The 26,879-nt window shown below is 42.2% G+C and overlaps 1 protein-coding gene across 1 annotated transcript in view; it reads left to right on the forward strand.

Annotated features, from left to right (window-relative positions):
• The window catches only part of F5 (coagulation factor V), a 143,758-nt gene that overhangs the window by 49,321 nt on the left and 67,558 nt on the right, over positions 1-26,879 (forward strand). The window contains exons 8-12 of the mRNA XM_088444919.1: positions 4,551-4,689; positions 8,025-8,121; positions 12,377-12,588; positions 20,990-21,134; positions 23,937-24,146. Of these exons, the coding sequence (XP_088301045.1) occupies positions 4,551-4,689; positions 8,025-8,121; positions 12,377-12,588; positions 20,990-21,134; positions 23,937-24,146 (803 nt within the window). The remainder of the gene's footprint in view (positions 1-4,550; positions 4,690-8,024; positions 8,122-12,376; positions 12,589-20,989; positions 21,135-23,936; positions 24,147-26,879) is intronic.

The raw sequence follows: 26,879 nt of genomic DNA on the forward strand, positions 1-26,879 counted from the left end.
TGGAATATTAGTACTTTGAAACCATCTATCATTAATGCAGGTGTTTTCCGGTACCCTGTAAGAATCCTCTCCTTCATTCTATAATCCAGATATTTTGCGATCACTGGTCTAGATCTGGCATTAGGTGCTGCTCTATCTGGGCCTATTCTATGAACTCTTTCCACATGAGGTAGGAATGAGTTTTCTGTTATATTTAAGGCCTCAGGTATTTTATGAGCCACCAGATGGGTCAAAGCCTGGCCAGTTATTTGTTCAGGTATCCCAATAAACCTCAGGTTATTTCGCCTAAGTCTATTTTCCATGTCATCAATCTTGACCCGGAGCGATTGTACATTATCTGATTGTGTGCTCACTGTTTGTTGCATTTCATGAGATTGATCCTCTATATCACTGACTCTTTGTTCTAAAATGTTGAGTCTGGAGGTATTAGAATCTATTTTTGTAAGTGCTGCGTCAAATGATGATTGGAGGGAATCAAATTTTTTATCTATCAGAGGCATCAGTATTTTAGAGATTTTCTGTGCCGTTTCTATACTTGAGGGGTTCTGAGGATGGCTTCCTAATGACGCCGCTCCCTCAGGCTCCAAATCAGCAGTGTCACTATGTGATGGAGAAGGAGGGATGTTCTTGGCTGTTTTATTTGCCTTACCCATTTTAGCACTTGACCCTATAGAAGATACAGCGGGAATGGACTTGCGAACGTATCTGTCCATCACCTGACAAAGACTCCGCTGAAAAATCCACTCTAGGTAGATAATTGTTATTCAGAGAAATTCAAAAGAATCAAATATTCCTACACAGTATTAAAATGACAATAGTATTCAAGTAGATATACACGAATTCCTATTATATTGCAGTAATATTACCCAAAACACATCTGCATCATGTTTTCAAGAGAAAATAGACTTTCAAACCCATGTTTTGGTTTCATGATAAAATCATGTGAGATACATTTCTTCATGTATGTAAGCCTACAAAAGCTCCATGATATCCTATATGTATTAACTTGAGTATAGTGATATTTCAGCCACTAGATGGCAGCAATTCTATACAAATGGGCTACAAAAGATAACCAACATATAAGAGTGTGCAAATCAGAATTCCCCAGTAAAACTAAGAAATACAGTTTAACCCAACGTAAGTCTACCAGGGTATAGTAGTTCCCAGTAGCTGGTTTGATTTAATGAACCACTTATTCATCCCAACACAATTATAGTGAATTCACCGCTGTGTAATCGGATTTAGACAATAGCCCTAAATAAAGGAGGAAGGGCAATCAAAATAGTGTTGCAAGACCAGAGGGAAAAGGTACACACAAGGAGGGACGGGGCAAAAAGAAAAAGTACCAGAACTGTCAGTAAGCTTGAGTTCACAAGACACTTCTCTGAGTGTGTTACAGCTTACAGGAGAGACAATGAGGATCCGTCTCCTCAACTTCAGCTTTGAGATGTCCGGCAGAGACCAGGAGATGCCCCCCGCAGCGTCCTTCACCCATCCTCTAGCGCAGCAGGTGTATCAGTAACCGCGGCTTATCTGGAAAGAACACCCCCAAAACCCTCAGGATCAGAACAGGGCCATGCAATCAGACAGGAACTCAGGGTAGAAGGCGTCGGACTTCAGGGCCAGCAGCAGCATGGAGTGTTGAGCGGGATACAGCGCCAGGGTTCTAGTGCACAGTCGCACTGCGAGGTCCCGCCGGCGTCACAGGGATAAGCGCCGAAGTCAGAGGAGGGAGACCCGTCTCAGCCACAGGGGCGATCACCCAGCAACCCGGCCGCGGGAGGAACGGGGGATGTTAATGTAGCTGCCTCCTCCGATGTCCACAGGAGCAGGGATCAGCGTTGCCGAGTCTCGTCCCGATCATAAAGGCGACCACCCAGCAGCTCAGCAGCAAGAAGAGTAGGGTGGCGGTGGTACAGCAGCCCTCTCCGGCCTCCGCAGGAACAGGGATCTGCCCCGATGTCGGAAGGGAGAGCCTCGCCAACCTCAGGAACGGTCACCCGGCAGCTCAGCAGGGGAAAAGTAGCAGCCGCCTGTATCCTCCAGAGTCTGCGTAGAAGAAGCTGGAATCCGCAATATAAACAACAGTCCCAGTAAGTAAATAACTTTAGACCCCGGGAATCCACGACTGGATACAGTAAAGGTCACTTGTAACGTGGGTCCTTTGTGACTAAGATAGTCAGGACTTCAGGGGATATTTGCGCGCCAACGCATGGATGGCGTCCTCGTGGGCCGTATACCATCAACAGCCAGACTCCGGTGGAAGTATAAATAATGGGTCTCCTGATTAAATATACCCCTCCACAGCTGCCTCTAGGCATCTGTTGGCAACAGATAGGGGTTCAGTCTCCAAATCCCCCTAATTTAAGGAGATTATGTTAGTTTTAAGGAGCAGCTTTCAGGAGCCCAAGTAAAACGCGGCCATTCAGGATGCCTTGCCCACCGGAAGTACTCACCTAAACAGTTTTTAATATACCAGTAAATAAATATGCAATTTTCTGTGACAAGTAATCATTTTCTAAGAAAAAATACAGCTGTCTAGTAATGCATAGGTCATCCTTTCAACTGGATTGACACGATGAGCCGTGGACTCTATGAGCTCTCTGAAGTACTGTGTAGATAGTGTACTCCATGCCTGAATAATGGTCCACAATTTCCTAGTATTCGTGGAAACCTACTATTGTTGACACATTGAACTGCATTCCGCCCGTGTTTTATTGGGTTCAAATCTGACGATCAAGGGGGCCAACTCTTGATGCCAAACTCAGAGGAATGCTCCTCTAGCCATAATCTGGTGACTATGGACCTGTGTGGTGGCACATAGTTGTGCTGAAAGGCCCCACTCCCATCTGACTGAATGCATGACATGAATATGTGCAAATGATCCGCAAGGAGGGTTATGTAGCATAACAGAGCCATCGCCGCCATGGACTGTCCCTTGTTGGCATGTGAGGTCCATAGTCTCGTGGAGTTTTCTCCACATGAATAATTGTCCATCTGCCCAAAACAGAACCTCGACTCTTCGGACCAGGCTACACATTTCCAGTCATCTTATATTCAGTTGCAGTGTTCACGAGCCCAGGCGATGTGCAGATTTATGTGCCGAGGGCCAAGCAATAAGACCCGAGGTGCCATCGGCTCTTGCACCCCATAAAAGAATGGGAACATTGCAAGGTTGCAACTCTGATGTTACTTGTGGCCCCAGCAATAAACATTGCTGTTAACTGCAGCAATGTTGCACGCCAGTCAAATGTTACAATGCGTGAAAAACCATGCTTTCCACGATTGGGCAGGTTTTTCATTGCTCACATTGGTATCGCACGCTGGATGTCTTCCCTGTTGTGTAGTTGTGTGTTACACTCTTGAAATTGTTGCATGTAAAGATCCATATGTCTTGTTTATTTTGGAGATGAAGTGACCCATCTCCCTGGCACCTACTATTACGCCTTTTTCAAAGTAGCTTAAATCGTGCTATGCAGTCATCTTCATTGCAAATTATACGACAACGGATTACAGAGATGTCTGACTATATATAGTACATCAACTCCGGAAGATACAATTTAATGTGGGGAGTGGTGGTATGTACTGGGAATGGATGCGTCTGTCTCAGTTTTCTGGCATATGAGTGTATTTCTCATATATGTTGCACAAATAAGTAAAAAACTTACAATAATACTTCTGACACTGCTGCCTATGAAAGGCGCCATCTTCTCTAGACTGAATAATCGTGCATCAGTTATTCTTAGTAATGCATAACAACTTGTACTGTGAATAAGTACTTTAAGTCATTTACTAAGGCATGTTACCTAATGGCATGGGCTCTTTCAGCTGTATAATACAAAGCACAGCTTACATTCTTTGTCTCTCGGGCCATTAGTACCCCGAGGACAACATACATATAACAAATGAGCCCTGTACACTTTCACATTACTTATGCATTCATGGCATAGCACCCTCTGTGGTACACATTACACAATGTAAAGCCAGGTATCTGAACAAGGTTATATGGTGTGTTGTTATGAGGTAGGGGCAGCTCTACAATATCAACATGCTATTACAGAGGACTACAGAAATGACCAACTGAAATGTTACTCAACACAAGGTCCCACAGGAGCCTCACAGGATATATGGCTACGCACACTTCCAGATATTATAGTTTATAAAAATTGCGTATTTTTGCTCACTCCTCTATGGGGCTAAGTAAAAATAACCAATGTTTCTTACCTGTAACATTCCCTGGAGGATCATTGAGTAAAATCTTAATTGATCTCGAATTTAATCCTCCCCTCCCTAAGGAGACAGACTCAATTCTGTGCAAAGTTCCACGGCTTATCACCTCTGGCAGTGTGGTAAGTGAAATTTTGCATATTTGTGCTTGTATTACAGCATGTCTATGGGGTGTGAGAAAAGATAAGCATTTTACCTGTAACATCATGCAGAGTGTTATCGTACAAGGCTCCTATGGGAAGTGTCGAGAAGTGTTATAATCTAATTTATGCCATCTGATTATCAATATACTATAATTAATGTCTCTGTTTTTTTGCTGTTAGTGTGTACTGCCAGCATCCGTTTAAGAAAGTCATCTATAAGCAGTTTACTGATAGCACTTTTACAGATTCAGTGGATAACGCCAAAGAACGGGGACTGATTGGGCCAGTCATCCGAGCTGAAGTCCGGGATACAATTATGGTATGTATTGGCATTCATATTATAGGCTCATTACTTGCAGTTATGTGTCTATGGAATGAAAGATATAATTGCATATTCAATGTTGTGTTTGTTCATCACAGGAAAGAGGGTTATTTAACTTTTTCCTTATTTAAGTCTTTGTAATGAAATGTTTCTATATATTTCTGTACAAAAAGCAGCATAGTGTTATATAATACTAATTGTTTATTTTTCCTAAACAAGTACTAAACCTACAATAGTCACCTTATAATAAAAGATCATATCATGATATAAAATGTAATGTATAAAAAGTGATTGCACTGTGTTAGGTACCTAAAGCCTGAGGCACACAGTCTGATGGGTAAGCCAAATGAATTGTCATTCCTATGAGGACAAATAAATAAATCTGAAGAATTCAATAGGAAATTGATACCATGATGCACATATTCTAAATAAGTCAATTTTTATAATACAGTAATTAGTAATCAAATACTTAATCCAAGTGCCAAAGTAAAAATAAATAAATCCATAATAAATCCTTGTTACAAACCCATTAGAATGTATTTAGAGAAATCATGATAATATCCATATACTGTTTGTGCATAGGAAATGACAGGCAGAAACTTGTAAATGGTGTCCTTAAATAAGGCTAAGGCTAATTTGAACGTATCTCAGACTGGCCCCTCACACTTGGATAGGTGTGTCAGTGGCATTACAAATTGAGTATGGTAAAAGCATGGAGACACATGTCAGCTTTACCCCTTGGAGATACCTAATTTTGAGTTATACTTATTCTAATGATAGGCCTACTGTAATTGTGTTGCTGATAATGACACTGTCAGGGTTCAGCCTAGGATCGGCCTCTCTCATCTCCTTGCCGGATTCCCCTGACTTCCTTGCGGTCAGACGTCTGGTGCAGTGATGGATGTGGGGCTGAGTATTCTGCCTTAGGTGCTTTTTGCGAGCTTCCATGGTCGGCTGTGTGTGCTGGGGATCGGAGTTCCCATCATGGGCGCCATGACAGTTCCTCTCATGTGACAGTACTCCTAACCTATGGTAGCATGATTTCAGTCAGCTGATGCTGTGCTCCAGTAATCTGCTACCCCTGGGTATAAATCCGCCTCCAGAACTCCAGTAAGTTGCTGTTCAACTTCTTCTTCTCTGTTCCAGTGATACCAGCGTTGCTCTGTGCTAATCTTTCAGAGAGTTACTTCAGCCTGTTCACAGTTCTCCAGTTTCCAGTATTAGCTTCCAAGCTTTTCTTAGTCTGAGAGTAGTTCTCTCCCAGTATCCAGACTGTTTTGTTTTCTATGTCTGTGTGTCTTTGTATATGTGCTGCTAGTATTGCAGCTTCCTTGTGTCACTGAGGTGTCAGATTACCTGCTGGTATTAATTAGCCCACAGTTGGACCTCCCAGCACATATCTGTGTCAATCTGCCCTGTGTCTTGTCAGTGCAAATCTGCACTTGCATTTAGCACTCTCCTAGTGTATGCCTGACTTCTCTTTGGGCGGAATTCAATTGTTTTCATCCCCTATCGCGCCCGACGGAGCTATTCTATTCTTGCTCCTGTCGGGCGCAATCAACTGCCAAGCGCTACATTTCAGCTCGCAGCCCCTGGGGGATGAGAGCTGAAATGTGCGAAAAGTGACATGTTTGGGCGCCCAAACATCACTTTTCGCGATCGCGCCCAGCACTTTGGTCGGGTTTAGCTGCTTTACGCGGCTAAACCTGACCTCTGTGGGCGCGATCAGCGCGAAGAACGGCAGCAATTGAATGGCGTCCCGCGATCTCCTGTCACTTTAGACGGGAGATCCGGACCGCGTAATCAATTGAATTCCGCCCTGTGTGTCTTGTCTCTGCCAATCATTTGGTTATTCATTCAGTTCTAGCTGCTTTGTCCCCAGACACACCACAAGTTCCACCAGTGAATTCTCCACAGTTTTGTTCTGAAGTTTCAATTACACCTACAGATGAAACATTTTCTGTGCAAGCTAGTGAACCTCTCAAGTGTCCTCTGGTTCCCCAATTTTCTGATATGCGTGACCCTGAACCTTTCAAGAGTTTCTACTGGCTTCTAGAACAACTACAAAATCTCCGTCCCAAAATTTTTCAAGTTATTCCCAAGCTTTCTAGTGCTACTCCTGACTTGACTAACAGCTTTTCCAAACAAACTAAAGTAAAGCATCAAAGTTTCCTACGCCCTAAACTTACTGAGGTTGAACGTCAGCGACGCCGGGAACTGCATCTCTGTTTATATTGTGGTTATGACGATCACTTTCTTAAGGACTGTACTCTGCGCCCACTGAGAAGTGGTGACAAGTGTGTGACTCCCAATGTCTGCGCTTTCAGTTCTCCCCATCATCCATCAGTGATTCCCGTTTCTTCAGTTACAGATAAGGAGGTGATGTCCACTGAGCATTGTTGCTCTGTGCTAATCTTTCAGAGAGTTACTTCAGCCTGTTCACAGTTCTCCAGTTTCCAGTATTAGCTTCTAAGCTATTCTTATTCTGAGAGTAGTTCTCTCCCAGTATCCAGACTGTTTTGTTTTCTATGTCTGTGTGTCTTTGTATATGTCAGATTACCTGCTGGTATTAATTAGCCCACAGTTGGACCTCCCAGCACATATCTGTGTCAATCTGCCCTATGTCTTGTCAGTGCAAATCTGCACTTGCATTTAGCACTCTCCTAGTGTATGCCTGACTTCTCTTTGTGTCTTGTCTCTGCCAATCATTTCCAGCGTTCCCATATATTCCCTGAGTCCATTCTGCTCTTGTCTGTGCAATCTCCAGTATATGTCTGTGTTTTTCTGCATACTTAACTGTTTCCAGTCATTGCCTGTGTTATAGCATTCATTTCCATTTCCAGAGTTCATTCATTCCATTCACCTCCAGTCATATTGCATTCATTATAGTTTCCGGTCTTCTGCCATTCCCAGGTACCTGTCCAGAGAGCCGCGTCCTTCTCACTTGGTGCAGCTGAAAACCAAATCCCAATTGGAGGGGTCACTGGAGAAAACCACCAAGTGAGTTAGACTCCGCGCCTCTGGGCAGGTCTAGCCAAACCTGGGGTTGGCCGCAACTAGGAGACCTAGTCTAGTCACTCCCCTAGTCACCCGAACCCCTCGGCTCACCGTCCTCCACAGAGGAATTCTTGCACTGGATCGTGACAGACACTGCATCCTTGTGATTAAGAGCTGTTCCCAGGATAAAACAACACCTGCATACTACATTTCAGTAACAATACATTGTTTAAGGTTCAGCTTCTCAGGCATAAAACAAGTCCAATAAGTCACATACTCATACCTCCTGCCACTATTTGAGACAATTAATATATGATTTTATGTGTATTTTCTAGGTTGTATTTAAAAACATGGCTAGCCAGCCCCACAATATATACCCACATGGTGTGTCATTACAGAGATCGTTTGAAGGCTACGTTATGAACCTAAAAGGTATGACAGTCATTTTATTTCTACATATAATTGTGTGTGATCCTATATTAAGACAAACTGAATTTAAGTGTACCCATCACCTACACGTAGTGGAGCCATGTTGTGAGGTGATCTTTAGGATGCAACCATCAAATGCAAACTAATTGTTGTCAGTAGTCCCATTGACTGCATTCTAATGTACACTACAGATGTGTCCTCATACATCTAGCCTTAATACACCATTCAGCGTGACTTGCCTGGCATGAGTGTGCCGCCGAGTTTCATGCTACTCTGCTAGCGTCGGGTGTCTTTTTTTTTCCAAAAATGCGTCTTAGTCGCAATGTGATGCAACTAGGACGCACCAGCAAAGTGTGCTGATTTATTTGAGACATAACACTTATATCTGTGTGCGAGTCTTTATATGAAGCATAACGGAACATGGAACACTGAAAAATCTGCGGCCGCTACATTGTAGCATTTCGTATACAGTTTCAGAGACTTATAGGGGTATTCAATATGAAATGTTAACCTCGCCAGCGAGGTTTTCGCCGCACATCGGAGGTTTTGCCAGCGAAAAACTATCCCGCGCCCTCCCGCGTATCACCGTATACAATTTGAAATCGTCGAAAACGGGAACCGGCGATAATTGGATCGGCGAAAAAAAACTTGAACTTTCAGGAATTAATTGTAGGAGCCCCCTAAAGATGTCCAGACCTCGGGGATCACTATGGGTACCCCCGTTTTTGCCTGCAGAAGAAAGTCGGGGTTTTTAAATAGCTGTGCAGGTGTTTTTTTTCCCGACATTGAAGAAGTGATGCAGAAGAGCAGTTAGGTTCTTTTTTTCGTTTTTTTAAGTGGTCTCATCAAATTTGGGATACATGAAAATGGGTACTAGCATATTTTTAAGTCCCTAAAGGTAATTTTTAAAAATTCAGCAAAAATGCACCTGCCGCTACTTTGCGCAATGATAAAAACACCCGCCACCTACTTGGGGACCCCACCAGAAATAATTTCGTTACTTTGTGGGTTTTTTACCTCTTTTTTTTTTTTAAACCCCAATTTTTATATTTTTTTTAAGGGTGTCCCGATTTTTTCTAGGACATTTTTTTTTGAACATTTCCTTTTAAGGGGACATTCCCAAAACTACAGGCTATTTTTTATAAGCCTACACCCCCAAACCCCTATTCTGCATTTTTTTTCACTTGCTATAGTGCTTAGAAAAATTATCCCTGTTTTTAAAAAAAATGACCCTTGACCCCATTTAAGGAAAAAAATGGGAATTTCAGGGAAATATGCCTGGGACCCCCCTAAAGATGTCCAGACATGGGGGATCACTATGGGTAACCCTGTTTTTGGCTGCAACAGAAAGTCAGGTTTTTAAATAGCTTTGCAAGGTATTTTTTCCTGCCGCGGCTATTAGAAACCCCGACTTCCTTCAGGAGTTAAAAATGGGGTTACCCATAGTGATCTCCCATGTCTAGACATCTTTAGGGGGGTCCCTAGAATATTTCCCGAAAATTCCCGTTTTAGTTAACCTGTAAAAAAAATTTGTAAAAAATTACAAAAAAAATGGCATAAGGTCCCCCCCCAAAAGCCAAGCCAGCCCCAGGCTTGCCAGCCAGTGGTGGTTTCTAAACATACGGTGAACAAAATGTGTAGGGTTCCACCGTATTTTAGAAACCAACACCAGGCTGCAGGGACTAGTGCTGGTTTTAAAAATAGGGGGCAAAAACGACGTGGGGTACCCCCTATATTTAAGACCAGCACCAGACCCAACCGACCGGGGTGTAATGCCACAGCCCGTAGACCCATTCACTGGGGCTCCAGGTCTAAAGCATTACACCCCAAGTCGGTCAGCGCAAGCCGGTGATCTCGGGGGAGTCGGGGACCCCCCAAAAAGGGTCCACCCTCTCCCGAGCACCACAGGCTTACGCTGAAGCCTGGGGCTCATCCCCATACCCCTGGAGCGGTGGGTATGGGGGTTATAGGGGGCCAAATAATGTAACACTATTGTACTTTACAGTGGAACTACAAGTGCCAGCATGCCTGCCATTTTGCACTTGTGGAACTACAAGTGCCAGCAGACATGCGGCACCTGTAATTTCACTGTAAAATAAATAGTTAAAAAAAGACAAAACACACACACCGTGCCCAGTATAAGTTTATTACACACACCTACCCATTCACACATACTTACCTATACCAGAAGTTTCTGTCCCCTTCTCCAGTAGAAATCCTTCAAATTTGGCCCTGTAAGGAAGATTTCATACTCACCTACATCCAGCGCTGGTCTCCGCAGTAATCCATGGGATTAAAAAAAAGAAAAACGCTGATTGGCTCCGGCAACTGACAGTTCCCACGTGGGCTGATTCACCCACGTGGGAACTGTCAGTTGCCGGAGCCAATGAGCGGGCACTCTACAGTGAGTGCTGTCGCTGATTGGCTGACGGGACTGCAATGCCCCGTGAAGTGCCGGCAGCGGCCATTCGGGAGCTATCTGTATGTGTGGCAATACACATACAGATAGCTTGTAGCTTGGATCGGGTAAATGCGTTTTTTTTTTTTTTTTTTTTAATCCCATGGATTACTGCGGAGACCAGCGCTGGATGTAGGTGAGTATGAAATCTTTCTTGCAGAGCCATGTTTTTTGGAAATCCTACTGGAGAAGAGGACAGAACATCTGGTATAGGTAAGTATGTGTGAATGGGTAGGTGTGTGTAATAAACTTATACTGAACACGGTGTGGTGCTCGGGAGAAGGGGGACCCTTTTTTGGGGGGTCCCCGACTCCCCCAAGATCACCGGCTTGCGCTGACCGACTTGGGGTGTAATGCTTTGGACCTGGAGCCCCGGTGATTGGGTCTCCGGGCTGTGGCATTATACCCCGGTCGGTTGGGTCTGGTGCTGGTCTTAAATATAGGGGGTACCCCACGTCGTTTTTGCCCCCTATATTTAAAACCAGCAGTAGTCCCTGCAGCCTGGTGTTGGTTTCTAAAATACGGTGGAACCCTACACATTTTGTTCCCCGTATTTTTAGAAACCACCACTGGCTGGCAAGCCTGGGGCTGGGTTGGCTTTTGGAGGGGGGCCCTATGTCTTTTTTTTTCTAAATTTTTACAAATTTTTTTTACAGGTTAACAAAAACGGGAATTTTCAGGAAATATTCTAGGGACTCCCCTCATGATGTATAGACATGGGGGATGACTATGGGTACCCCCATTTTTAACTCCTGAAGGAAGTCGGGGTTTTTAATAGCCGCGGCAAGTGCATAAATGCGACTTTGAAGAAAGTGGTGCAGAAGAGTATTTAGATTTTTTTTGGGGGAAAAATAACTATGCCCAGCAAATTTGGGGTACTTGAAAATGGGGGTCAGCATATTTTAAAGTTGCTAAAGAGATTTGAAAAAATCGTGAAAAACCCACTTGCGCAAGGAGCTGCAATGGAAAAAACACCTGGGGCATACTTGGGGACCCCCCCAGATTCAAGTTCGCTACTTTTTAACTTTGTTCCCCAACATTTTTTTTTTCGGCCCCCAAATTCAAAGTGCTTTTTTTGGGGTGTCCCGATTTATTTATTTATTTTTTTGACACAGATCGTTTCATGGGGTCATTCTGAAGGGTGCAGGCTATTTTTTTTAAGCCTGCACCCCTACACTCCAATTCTGCACTTTTTTTCGCCACCTATTCAGTGGTGAAAAGTTATCCCCGTTTTTTGCCAAAGACTTTTCGAACCTGCGAAAAGTCTTTGAAATTGAATACGGTGTAAAACTAAAACCTGCGATAATGACGTCATAGGTGCGATATTAATGCAAAAACTGACTTATCGCTCCCATATTGAATACCCCTGTTAGTCACACACAGATATACAAGTGTCGCAGATCAAATTAATCAGCGCAGTCTTCTGGTGCGTCCTAGTCACGTCACATTGCGACTTAGACGCATTTTCAGGTAAAAAAGACGCCCAGCCTAAGCCAAGTCTCACGGGACCTGGCGAGCCGAGAGGGGCTTTTTGATGCAACTGCAGCAAAGATGTGTAAGGAGACATCTGTATATTGGTTCATCCCAGATCCTGGCTGTCTCCACATGAGTAAGATACAATTTGAATACCTTTGGTGTATGCAAAGTATTTGTTATTTCTGGGTAATTGTAGTAATGTTTGTTGCAGATGTATCATGGTGAGATAAAAATACAAAACATCTGATACAACATAACAGGTGTGAATGCCGGCCGCTATTTTGTTATTGTGTTATAAATTGTTATGTACATATTTTACACTAGGTGAGGAGACACATAATAATACGGTCATGCCTGGAGAAACAATGACCTATTACTGGACTATACTGGAAAATGATGAGCCTACAAAAAGCGATCCTCAGTGTTTAACAAGAATATATCATAGTACTGTTAACATAGTTAAGGATCTTGCATCAGGACTTCTTGGTACTCTTCTCATTTGCAAGTCAATGACACTAAATACCAGAGGAATACAGGTAGGACAATGCTGAGAGTAAATATATTTCTGGAATAAACAAAAACAAAATTGTATTTTGGATGTGAGATAACTTAGTAAAAGGTATAAACACAAGATGAGAAAACTAAGGCCCTCATTCAGAGCCGCTCGTTAACAGCAGTACGCTCGTTGCGTTCCGATGTTGAGAAACCGCGCATGCGTCTGTGTAACACTGCGCATGTGCGTACGGCAGATTGCGGCTTTTTGTCACTCGTTCGGCAAATTGCGAGCAGGAAGTGACATGTGAACTGTTATTGACAGAACAGGCCGTTTTTGGGTGTTGACGGGGGTGGAGATGGGAAAACGCAGGCATGGCGAGGCGTTTTTGGGGCGTACATAAATTAGCTCATGCGAACGTCAAATGTGTTCGTACCAAGTCATACGTCACTGGCTGATCCTCTTTCCGTTCAAACTGCTCGCACAGCTTGGGGTCTGGATTACTCGACCACAATGGCGATGGCCTTGTCCTCTGGCCCGGGCCTCCTCGATGTTTCATCGATTTATCACGGCTTGTCAGAAAAACAATCAATTATGGATTGCAAACCAGCTTGTAATGTGTTTTTTTTTTGGGGGGGGATAGCACAAAACCGTACGCAGCTGAAAATCTCAGCTGCTAATTTCAGGATTACACAATCAATTAGCGTATTTTTTAAGGAATGTATTTTACAATTTTGTCAGGGTTTTGTGATATTGTAACAATATTGTCATCATGTTTGTGTGTATTGTAACCTTTTGCATTGGCCTGGAGTTTTTGGCTTTTTTTTTAACAAAGTGTTCCTTAAAGAAACATTTTTTTTTAACCCTTTTTTTTTTAAATCAAAAGCTAAGATTTCGTTTTTCCCTTGTGGTACAGGATTAACTAGAAACCATTTTTCAAATAATGTCACAATACAGTTGAGAACAATTTGTAGGTTTTATTTTCACCACACATTTTTTATCAAATCATGTGCATTTTGACGTACAAGTTTGGGGTCATTGTTACCCACTAATATTTGGTACATTTGTCTTTTATAAATTATAAATTTTGGACCAAAAATACAAAAAAAACAAAAAACAATTCACAAGAAAGGAGAGGGAAGTTTTGTCCCTTAAGGAATATGGGGCAAGCACAGAAGGAGTGTGGGAAAAGTAGCCAGTGCTGTCATCGTTTCTTTCCCCGTTTGGCTGGGGTAGGGTGGGCGCCAGACCGGGTCCGGGATGTCCTCTGGCTGGCCTGTCCAGAGGCAGATGTTGTGGCCTCTGGACTAGGCACATTTGGAGGAAAGGCTGTTGTTGTGCCAGAGGTGGAGGATCCAGATGTTCCAGCAGGAAGGGAGGTCGGCTCCACCATGTGCTGGTGAACGAGCTGCTCCAGGGCATTGGCGATTCGGATGTTGGCCCTGGTATTTTCAGCCAGGGCCTGACCAATGGTCACGTTGGCCGCAGCATTTTGCTCTAGGGCCTCAGCCACCCGTAGCAGACTGGGGTCCATCCTCTGCAGAACCTCCGTATGGGAATCCGATTTAAAATTGAGTTCTGTGAGGAGTGCCACTGCCTGCGAGGGGGATTGCCCAGGACTGGCTTCTGCAGGGTCCTCAGCAGGATGTACTGGTTCCTCCCCTGCAGAGCCAGCAGAAATTCTGCGGCCAAGGCTCCCCTCTGGAGCAGACTCATCCGCCTGTGTCTCTGTGAGAAAAAAGAGAAAAGAGGAACATTACAATCTACATATTGTCACAATAACATTTCAGAGTTGGTTACATCACAACATTTACCTGGGACAACATGAGGAGCCGCAAAGTCTGGCATGTCCGTATCCATGTTGGACACGCCAAACACCTCCACATCCTGCACACACCCCTGTGCCAGCTCTTCCAAATCATTAAACTCCAATGACACAGGGGTGGGACCCCCACCTGTCCCCCTTGCATGCCTAACCCTGTCAGCCATTTTTTGCTTCAGGCGATATTTGAAGTCTTGCCATCTGTGGGTGAAAAAGTAGGCATTATTCCTGCATTATTTGACCCTTTCTATTTGTGTTGGTCAAGTTTTTACTTACCGCCGTTTGACATCCCGGGCTAGACGGACATAATCACCCACCCTATTGACAGCACTGGCTATCTCCTCCCACATTCTCCACTCCTGGCTTACACCCATATTCCTGTCTGCCTGTGGCAGGATGTCCACACACTTCTGAACCAAAACCTCCATCTCCTTTCTTGTGAATTGTGGCTGCCTTTTCTTTTTGCCAGCTTTGGCCGGAATACTGGGCCCAGCAGCCTCTTCCATGTTATCCTCAACACCTATTTACATTAAAATATTTTAATTTTAGATGTCAAACTTTCACTATATTCTGGATCAAAATAATCCTTGAATAGAAATGAGAGAAATACTTACCGGCCGCCTCTTGGCCATTGTTTGGCTGGTCTGTAGCCATTTTTCTGGGCAAAACAAGAAATACACCAGACCGGTTTTTTTTGGTCGTGACGTATTTATACATGCGTCCTTATTATTCGGCCGCATCATTGATTGTGCGTTCCTATGATCCGTCCTTAATTTGAGCTGGAAAAGAAACACTATTTATGGCTTTTGGCGACTCGAGTCTAGGTGGCGGGTGTTGTTTGTTGGAGGTTACGTTGGTCGGAGTGGATTGTTGGCGGGAGTTGTATTTGGCGGTGTTTTGGGATTTGTTATCTGCGTTTTTTTTGGGTATAACTTTCCGTTCGCATTTTTTGGTGTGGTTCTTTTAGTTGTGGTGTATTTTTTGGGTAAGTTTTTTACCGTCATCCTTTTGTAAAATATGGCTCTCCTTTTTTTTGTATTTTTACCAACAATTATTTATTTTTATCCTTTTGTAGGTTTATTTTGGCTCTGCCCCAACGACCTTTTTGTTCTGTGACTTCTATATCGTGTATTGGTAAGTTTGGATTTTCACTTGTTTGTTAAATGTTCTGGACTTTATTTTCGCATCTTTTGTGGACATTACTGATTTTTTCTGTGTTTTTGTGGATCATAAATTTGAGAACTATTTAGCGCACTTTTGTAGGCTTGATTTCTCTAGTTAAATTGCGAACTATTTGGCGCACTTTTGTAGGCTTGATTTCTCTAGTTAAATTGCGAACTATTTAGCGCACTTTTGTAGGCTTGAGTTCTCTAGTTAAATTGCGAACTATTTAGCACACTTTTGTAGGCTTGATTTCTCTAGTTAAATTGCGAACTATTTAGCGCACTTTTGTAGGCTTGATTTCTCTAGTTAAATTGCGAAATATTTCCCGTTCACAATCTGGGTTGTTGTTTGGGGGCCAAATTGTGGAAGTCGTCGCAATGTCGGTTTGCTCTTTGTAGAAATGTGTGTTTATCCCCTTTATTTTAGTGCCTTTTACAAAATCAAGCTTACAAAATGGACACCCCAAATTTTGTCCTTTTTATGGTCTGTTGAATTTTAGGTTTGGGAAATCATGACAATACCCCGGCATGTAAGCATCTTTGGATTGCATCGTAAAGATAAGTATTTTTCTGTCTTTTTTGGGGGCAACATACCTTAACTTCAATTTTTTCCATTTCAGGTTGATCTTGGTCGGATTATTGTGGCCATGCTACCGGAAGCCGACCAACCTCAATCTCGTCCCAGGCGTAGGCATCGTAGGCGTGCAAGGCCCCAGATATATAGAACACGTGTCACCCTTTTTGGAATTCCTGATGATGAGGTGTTAAGGCGATACCGTCTTCCGCCCAAAATCATCATAGACTCTCATTAATAGAGAGTGATCTGGAGCGGCAAATTGACAGTCCTACAGCAATACCACCACTTACGCAATTTATGGCGGTGTTACATTTCTGTGCCTCAGGATCCTTTCAAACCACGGTGGGAATAGTTGCGGGAATCTCCCAATCCTCCTTTTCAAGGATCCTGAGGGCAGTGATGGAGGCCCTTTTCAAGCACCTCCATCATTTTATTAAAATGCCTTTGGATATGGGTTCCCTTAGTGTGGCCAAGGCCAATTTTTACCAAATAGCTGGCTTCCCACACATCATAGGGGTTGTGGATGGTACTCACATACCACTTCAGCCTCCAGCACGGCTGGAGGCCATTTTTCGGAACCGAAAACACTATCACTCACTGAATGTAATGGTGGTATGTGATGCCTCCCTCCAGATCCTGTCCCTGAATGCAAAATTACCCAGGAGTGCACATGACTCATTCGTCATCCGGCAATCAGGGATTTGGCCAAAATTAAACAACCTACAATTTGGTGATGCGTGGCTTCTGGGTAAGTGGAGACCTTTAGTAGATACCAATGCAAAGCTTGATACACAGTGATCCTGATGTTGTCACTTCTTTTTCACAGGAGACAGTGGCTACCCTTTGCACGCCCTGGCTGCTCACTCCTTATTTGGCTCCCACACCAGGCCCACAAAGTGATTTTAATTCCGCACTTACAGCCACCAGGCAAGTGGTGGAGCGTTGTATCGGCCTTTTAAAAGGCCGATTCAGATGCCTCCACCGCTCTGGTGGCGAGCTCATGTATTTGCCGGATATGGTTTCGAAAATTGTGGTCCTGTGTGTATGATATTTCACAACATCGCCAGAGGATGCCTTGCCTGAGGATGGCCCCCCCGAGGTTGGTCGGAGGTCAGTATGTGGGGGGGCCATACGCGATGATGTGGTGGCCAGATTCTTTAGGTAATTATTGTCACAAAAAAAGGTATTTGACACAATGTAGAAAGGTTATTATTGGGCATTCAAATTAATTGTTTTTTATTTTCCCTTTTTTTTTAAAAATAAAAATCTTTCGGAATGAAACGATGACTACTTCCTGCTCCCAAAAAATGACTTCATGTGGCCACATTGGATATATCTTCTGGACCCAATTTGGAAACGCAACATTTGTGGAATCATGTTGGCATGCTCATTCGTCAACCAGTTCTTGATTTTTATCTTCATTTTTATTATGGTGTTTGCTGTTTTTTTCAGTTTGTTATCACTGTGTGTACTGTTTGTGACCCAACACTTTGTGTTTATAATTTTTGGTGAATAAATTTTTGGTTATTTGAAAAACATCATTTCTTTTCGACATTACAAGCAAGTGTAAGCAGGTTCACCCAAGGAAAAGTTGCTTAATGGCTAATCCTGTAATGTGTCAATTTGCTAATTTTTTTACTATGCTTTGTGGGTAAAAACCAGCACCAAAAGGTATTATGTAGAATCAGTATGTTTTAGAATCTCGGCCTAAGCAGGTTTACCTAAAAATTTACAAATACCAAAAAAAGAAAACAAAAAAAAAATGCTGGTTACTCTCCAAACCTATTGTTAGTGTTAGGTCTTTCATGTGCCTGCTTTAAAAAATCAGCTTTACACAATTTTAGTTACATTAGTTTCAAATACTTGCTGCAATAGTCTATTTATGTAAGTTTAAACAATCTAAGATTTTCAGACAAGGAATGAGACTGTATTCAAAATTAAATTTTTTATTTTTGAAAAATAATTCTGGTTAAAAAAAAAAAAATTAGTGGCGCAGGATCCCCGACATTCTATCCAGGACCACCAGCAGGCCGATCACATTTGGACACACCCGGCTAGCTCCGCCAAATGCCTCTGGTCCTCTGTGGGTTTTAAAATTGTGGTGCTTACTAAAATGAATCCATAATTTATGAATCTAAAAAACTACTCAAGCAAAATAGACTTAGCAAAAAGTGACAATAGTGTTTCAAAATCCAAAAAACAAAATCATTTAACAAAACAAAAACGTAAACAAAAAAAAACACCAAAAAAACCACCAAAAAAAAAAAACCTTGCTACCGTAAACAAGAGATACAAGTTTGAGTGTTTTGACATGTGTGATATGTGTATTGGGAAATCAGCTGAGAAATGTAAATACAAACAGATATATAACCAAACTTTTAAAATACTAAAAAAAGGAAAAGGCACAGACAAAGGATTACATCAACACATTTTCCAAAAAAAAAAGGATAAAAGGGAAACATACCGTTGAGAATGGCGGCTGGACCAGAAACCACACCATCGTCCTCCTCGGAGGTGGGCAAATTTCCTAAGGAGGTCGGGGGTGTAATGACAGACTCTGGAGATGGGGTGGTCAAGAGAGGGGTGGGTTGAGGGGAGGGGGAATTTGGATGAAGGGGAAATCCCCAAGAGGGATGGGCGACAGGGTCTGGGCAGGCTGGGGTGGAGGGGGAATTTGGGGGAGAGGAGGTTTGGCTGGGGGTTGGGGAGAGGGGACGAGGGCGACGTCTGCGCAGGCGATGACGCCGTAGTCTTCGCTCGGCCCCTAAATGATGGGAAACAAATTGAGGTTAGTTTAGAACATCACCTTTCTAAACGCTAATTGGTTAACAAACAAAAAGGAAAACATGCACACGCAGATATGTGTGAAAAAAAGAAACCGGCCAAACAAGAAAACATGCACACATAGATATGTGTGAAAAAAAGAAACAGACCAAACAAGAAAACATGCACACGCAGATATGTTTGAAAAAAAGAAACAGGCCAAACAAGAAAACATGCACACGCAGATATGTGTGGAAAAAATAAACAGGCCAAACAAGAAAACATGCACACGCAGATAGGGCCGCAAAGATAAACATGAAAACCAAACAAAACATAACTTACTTTCCGCTATACGCTGGCGAAAACATGCCAGCAAGCGGGGCGTCCGCCGTTGAAGGTCGGACCACCTGCGCTCCAGCTGGCCGATCTGTCGGCGTGAGCCGAAGGAACGCAGGCGGCCGCGAACCTCCGCATAGGCGGCACGCTTCTCCCGATTGCTGATGGGGGGAGGCTGGCTGGTGATACGCCAGTCCATCACCTCTGTAAGAACAATAAGCTCCCGCTTGGTGAATGCAGAGGCTCTCATGATGGCAATGGTGTATTTTTAATAAAACAGTTTTAATAAAGACCAGAAAATAATTTTGATTGGCTAATGTAGTTGGTAAATTAACAGGAACCATTCTATTGGTTAGTGTATGAGTCATGTGTTCTACAGGCCAAAAAAACTATTGAGAGTTATGATAGGCTTGATACAGTGACATGCGTAAGCTAATTTAAATAAAGAAATGAAACCAGTAAAATATGCGTGGGTAAAAACACGGAAACAAATTGATAATTGGATCAAACATGTATTTTGGCAAAAGAAACCCATTGTTTAAACCGTACGTATTCTGCGGGTAAACAAAAACACGGACAAGAGTAAAGTTTATTGAAAAACAAAAACAAAAATATGGAAAACATGTGAAGAGCAATTAAGCTAATTGATATATTGATTGGCATGATACGATTGAAGGAGGTAGGCTGAATGAACGAGCAGGTAATCGGAATCTGACAGGCCCACTTCCGGTTTCTACTTGTGCGTGCGTTCCCTGCAAGCCACATCGGGGATCTACGCTCGCTTTTTGGCTCGCTCGTTAGCTAGAGGAGGGGTCGGTAGACTTTGGGGAGGAAGTTTAGCTGCGTACGAAATTACGAGCGAGCGCTTAAATTAACATATTTCGGCACGTATGCCGAACGTACGAACGGCCACTTGCGTCCGGGTCTGAATCAGGGCCTAAATGTGCTGTAGCATTGTGTAAATAACAGAGGTTTCTAAACTCTGCTATTACAGTCCAGGTTTAAGGATATCCATGCTTGATCCCAGATATAGCTAAATCAAATGGACTGAGATAGTAATTAAGTCATCTGTGCTCAAGCACAACCTGGACTGTAATGGAGCAGTTTGGGAACCTCTGGTATATAAGGATAACAGAAAAGTTTATTTATCACATCCAAATCATTGGTTTTGGATGTGTGATGAGTTTTTACAAAAAAAGTGGCAGCGATCATTGAGCAACTGATATTTTTTTTGCATGTATATTCATTGAAGGAAAGGCAAATCAGTACAACTTATGTTCAGCTTTAACATATTAAAATATTTGGACGACACTAAATTGATCAGGAAAATGGGCATAGCCATCCATGAAGTCCTGTGACCAATTGAAGTGGAGGAGGGCAATACCTGTAAGTGATATCCAATGATTGGCACCAAAATGGGCATATTGATATAGGATTTGAGCATAATTTGGATGGAACAAGGCATTGAGCATTCAGGCTGAATGGCCTGGTCCTATGGTTCTCAATGTCTATGTAGAAAAACTATTGGTTTTCTGGGTCATAACCTGGCTGTATTTTAGCTATTGATTAGGATTGATGGTGTTTTGGGGGTCACCATACAGTGACTGTTGCCTATTTTGTCAAAAATGACCAAGTTGTCGTTTCTCGTTATGAAGTGTATGGCAGGTTTAGTAATAATCACCCACCCATTTAGTCACCTTTCAGTGGGCAATGGATTGTGCAACATTTTCTTTGTCTGTCTTATATGGAGTCCATGTTATGCATATCTATGTTTTCTACCAAGGAAAAAACTGATGGAGAGCAAATTGCAATGTTTACAGTGTTTGATGAAAACAAAAGCTGGTACTATGAGGCTAACAAACCAAAACCTTACAACAAGATGCTTAGCAAAGACCGAACCAGTCTGTACAATTCTTATGTCATTAACAGTAAGTGATTTTATTTTTACATTTTTCACTCTAAATTCCCATTGTTGTTTTATTAGGACTAATAATGTACTAGCATGTATTGAATGTTAAAGGTTAATGTAATTAAATTATTTAGACAAATATATAAACTATAAGCTAAGTAAATAAAACTGCAATGTGTATCAATATTGAATGCCAAGAAACAAGAACAGTAAAATGTATCACTGAAAAAGCCATGTGCTTTATAAAGCAGAAAAGTAAAGCACACACATATACTATAGTGCTGAGTGGTTGCTATGAAGTACCCTGAAAATATTATGTATTAAACAATAGGGGCTAATTCGTATTTGGGAGCAAAGAGCAAAATGGCAATACCTTGTTGCACTGCCCGATGTAAGATGTGCAGAGATATTAGGGGTAAATTTACTAACAATCAAATCTGCTGTAATTTTGAAACTGACAGGTATCGACATTGGATTGCAGTCTAAAGATTCCAGCCCTGGGCTGACCATTTTGGGGCTAGTTGCTGTTATGGCAGGGGAATTCCACACTGCGTGTCCCCCTTCTATAGCATTAACCCCCCCACAATGTGGATTAACGGCAGGACGGAGGGTACCTCCACACTATTGGGGAACACTGGCTCTGCACAGATCCTGCACACAGCATGACTGCAGTGCAGCTGGGACGCAGAGGAGCAGGATCACTGACTGCTGTCTGTCTCCTGTGTCACAGCATAGGCAGCAGTTAGTGATCCCGCCCAACGCTGTCCCTCTGAGTCCCAGCTGCTGCAGCACTGCACAGTCGCGTTGTGTACAGGGACTCTGAGACACAGCGCAACTGTGCAGTTCAGTAATTGTGACTGGGAGGAGCAGCACAGTGGACGGACAGCAGAGGGGATGGGATAGTGAACATGTGTGGGGTATGTATCATAGGGGGCCTCCCACAAACCTTAAACCAGCCCTGACCCCCCAGCTGGTTCAGCCTGGTGCTGGTTATTAGAAAATAGTCAGGGCCCCATGCCGTTCCCCCCATTTTCCAATACCAGCCTAGGCTCAGAGGCCTGGGGCTGGTTATAGATCTGTAGGGGAATCCATGCATTTTTTTTTTAATATGTTTTCATTCAGACAAATATATGAGATATGCAAAGAACAAGTAATAAAATATATCTCTAAATGTGGCATGTTGTAAAAAAAACACCAATCCATTATAGGTAAGAGAGATAGTCCAAAAGTACAATGGGCAAAAAACCTTAAGGAAGATTTAAAGCCGGTTATGTAGCCAGAAGCAAGGCCGAAATGATAAATGACTAATATATAAAACATAATCAGGCAAAGATAGTAAGTACAAGAGAAGAAAGGGGATTATGGATCGGGTAGGTGATAGAATCCATCTGAGGCAAAAGTGAAGATACTGATAAACATTAGGAACCAGTGACAGAAGGAACCAATATCAGCAGTGTAGTGGGCATGAGCAAGGCGTTAGTTGCATTCAGTGGCTATTAGATTCTTTAAACATCAACCAAGTGTACCAGATGGCACTAAAATCTGTATGTTTGTCCACGCCCAACATCAGGTGGTCATCCATAGTCATATAATGGTCTAGTCTAGTAAACTAATCCTTTGTTGAGGGTGGAAAAGTGGATTTTCCAATAAACATCCTGGTACAGCATCTCTTTTTGATATCTAAGCACAGAATCCCAGAAGGAGCATAAGGCTGGACAGTTCCACCAAATGTGTAGAGGGGTGTCTATAGCACTGTTGCAGGTGTGAAGAACTCTAGGAAACATATGTACAGGAGCACTACTACATATATACCGGAATTAAAGTACTTTAAACTGAGTTTCAATGATAGAGTACAGTTACTCACTGTGCAGGAAAGTGTGGTTTGAAAGATTTCATGCCAATCTTTTGGATCCGCGCTCCCAATCTATAGTGAACTGTGGGAGAGAATGAAAAGTATCTTCAATCAGAAGGTTATACCCCAAAGAAAGAAAATGGGCAGGGCTGGTGAGGGCTAAACAAATGGATTCAAAGACAGTTAGAGGTCTACAATAGGATTTGCGAGAGTGCCCTGAATGTTACCAAAGGGTGAGACACCAGAGGAATTAACCAGCTCGGCCGCGGTTTCACGTTGGACCGATCCATCTGCCATCGGCCCTTCTGGCATTTGCCAGAAGTGCCAGTTGGGCAGTCCGGCTCTGGGTGTGGATATAGTGTATACTCAATATGGTTTTTAAGATCCACTGACTGACAACAGCCATGATCAAAATCCTGAGGTGTTTCTTTGGAAGGCAAGCAATTTCATCAGAGGTACATAGAATGTGCCTGGACTGTTTCGCTAGCCATTCACTTTTTATACATCATTATTGTATGCCTGTGTTAGGTGATTACAGCACATTAAGCAGGCGTATGCTAGCTTACTAACTCTAAAATAAAACAACTGTAAACATAATTGTTCACTTTTAGGATGAGTGTCCCTGAGGCTATCAGGTATACAAGGAATTTAAAAAATAAAATAACAAATAAAATTAAATTTAAAATAAAAGATGTGTTGATGTTTAAATGTAAAAAAAAAGCACAAACAATTTACAATTCATTCACACCTCAGATACACTGACATTATACTAATTGTTCCCTTTCCAGTTTTCTCTGTTTATGCCAAGTGGGTCTAAATGCTAAATCCAGCCCAAGCTCTCTATTAGGTCACAGAACTCCTCGGTAGTTTGTGGTATTTTACATATAAACAATCCTAGGTACTTTTTCATGTATCTATTTAAATACTGTGGTCAAGAAGCATTTTTGGAACTATATTTTTATGTTACAGGTATAAATGGAATTAGCTATGACAATGCAGTTCTTGGATTTTGTTACCAACATGTGGTTCAGTTTCATGTTTCCAGTGTAGGAGTGCAGGATGAAACTCTCACCTTACAGCTTAGTGGCCATACTTTCAGATACAGAGGCAGAAGTGGAGACATAGTGACTCTCTTTCCAATGACTGGGGAAAGCATTAGCATAGAAATGAACAACAAAGGTAAGCAACATCGATTGTTTGTTGCAACTGCAGTATTTAACAAGTTTTCTTAAATATAAATATATATATGCACATATACACAAATCCAAATGTCATTTGTCACATTTTTTAAGCACACAATTCAATTAGACCACGTTTTTCTTGTGCAAATTTTGGGATTTGCACTAAACACATAGAATCCGTAATAATGGCCTTATTCCGCAGTGCCCGCTAGTGCACTACTGAACGCAGATTCCCGATGACCGGGAATCTGCGCAGGCGCATGAGCCGTTCTGCTCATGTGCAGCAGACTGTCAGTGATTGACAGTCTGCTGCCGTTTGTGGGCGGGGAAGAAGCGTCGATGTCCTCCGTTTCCCGAAACGGAGGCGCGTCGCTGCCGTTGGGGGGGAGGGAAGAAGCCAGGATCTCCGTCGGCTGACATAGATTTCCTGACTTCTTCCTCTCATCTACGGCGGCCTGCTGCGTGACCCCATGGGTCACCTTAGCCGGCCGATGTTCTGTAGAGTATCCTATGCTGCGTTGGACATTGCGGCTCGGATATGTAATGCAGCAGGAGGCGTGATGTCTCCTGCTGCATTACCATATCTGAAAAACAGAAAGCGGAGTATCCCCTAGATATCCCCCAGCACACTAAATTGTACCTGCAACAATACAAGAAAACTATATGGTAATAGAAATTCAGAGATATTTGTTGCATGCATTTATAAGTACATGGTAAGCTGCCAGGCCACTTCACGGCTTCTCTGATACTGGCAGTCCCTACATGTTACCAGAGTGGGCACTGATTTTTTTCAGGGCTAATTGAATAGCTCTGGGGGAACAATTAAACCGCGGTAGTTTATCGAGGGTAATTGATTTTCCCCCTTAATGTCTGTCTAGTGCTTGGACAGAAACCAGGCTGCTTGCCCATGCATATATTTAGAAAAGGGATAAGGAGTTGTTGGTGGTGGGCACACAGATAGAAATAAATGTAAAATAAAATATAACTTTCATTGGTTAATACCTAAAATAGATGTACCCTATTGGAAAGGGAATAAACAGTGAATTATAAGGATTAAAATTGATATCAAACAAAACACACATATACAATAAAAAGGGAGGCAGATCCACTGATATATTGCTGCGTGGGGTGTAACTACACCTAAATGACTATAAAGGTGAATAAATCAATTAATCGTATATATTTATCAAGATTACAAATTGTTCCTATCTATTATAGACGCTATGCATATCAGCGGCATGAGTAAATATTACATCCAATATAATGGTATTGACACAGCTAATTTGAAAAGAATTCTTGTATAATATTTACCAGTTGCATAGGAGTGCCACTGCACACTTGATAGTGTGTTATTGATCATACATCATAAATAAAGATATATTAAACCTGTGTCTCAGTGTCAGTATAATGTGGCTCATATATTACTAGAAGGGGAAATTCATATATAAATCCCCTGTTAGTTGTAGATAAGGACTCTTTATAATGGTGGTTTGTCAGCCTTAACACCGGGTTATCACTATGTTATTATACTGATCTATTATCAAATGGGTAGTAGCAATCTCATTGTAACACATTCATGTAATATACTGAGGTTCATTGGCATTATGTAGGGGAATATATAAGAGCAGAATATTAGTTTATAGGCACAATTCCCCAAATGATTATCTTTAATATAGATAACATATCCTTGTTGGATTAGTGTGACAGCACGTTTATCATGATGCTAACTTAATTGTTGTAGTGGGCCACAACAGTTCCCAACGTAGCAGTATCAACTTGTCAATTCTGTTAATTAGAGACTGAATAACATACTAATCTGCAACAATCTATCTTATGCATTTAGTATCAATTTGTTAGAATCTGACACAGTGCATACTGTCATTATCCTTAGTGTTGCACTGTGTGGGGTCCAAATGTTCAGGGCACACAACACATTGTGATATAGTGATGTCAGCTTATTAGCTTTAATAACACAGCTGACCATATATTGCTCTGTAACAATGTGTCTTATTCTGCAGTATCAGCCTATTGGCAATTATCGGCTATGCAGAATATTGCCCTGAGGTAGTTGGACCTAATACATGCCGCTACATAGCATCTTTGAGTCAATTAGATGTAGACATATTATCCCTTTCAACAAACAAACAACATGGAGCTGCCAGTGACGCTGGCGCGCACGTTTCACTGTGAGCAGCTTTTTCAAGTTTTTTTTAAAGCTAATAAGCTGACATCACTATATCACAATGTGTTGTGTGCCCTGAACATTTGAACCCCACACAGTGTAACACTAAGGATAATGACAGTATGCACTGTGTCAGATTCTAACAAATTGATACTAAATGCATAAGATAGATTGTTGCAGATTAGTATGTTATTCAGTCTCTAATTAACAGAATTGACAAGTTGATACTGCTACGTTGGGAACTGTTGTGTACCCTAAGCAGATTTATAACACACAGCGTGATACTTATAAAATCTGAATCACTTTTCACTTGCAAATAGTACAATTGATAGTAGCAATCTGCTGATACTGCTGTGGACTGGTAACAACTGGCCCACTACATCAATTAAGTTAGCATCATGATAAACGTGCTGTCACACTAATCCAACAAGGATATGTTATCTATATTAAAGATAATCATTTGGGGAATTGTGCCTATAAACTAATATTCTGCTTTTATATATTCCCCTACATAATACCAATGAACCTCAGTATATTACATGAATGTGT

This window comes from Taudactylus pleione, unplaced genomic scaffold (assembly GCF_031769625.1).
Source record: "Taudactylus pleione unplaced genomic scaffold, aTauple2 ptg000374l, whole genome shotgun sequence".
NCBI lineage: Eukaryota > Metazoa > Chordata > Amphibia > Anura > Myobatrachidae > Taudactylus > Taudactylus pleione.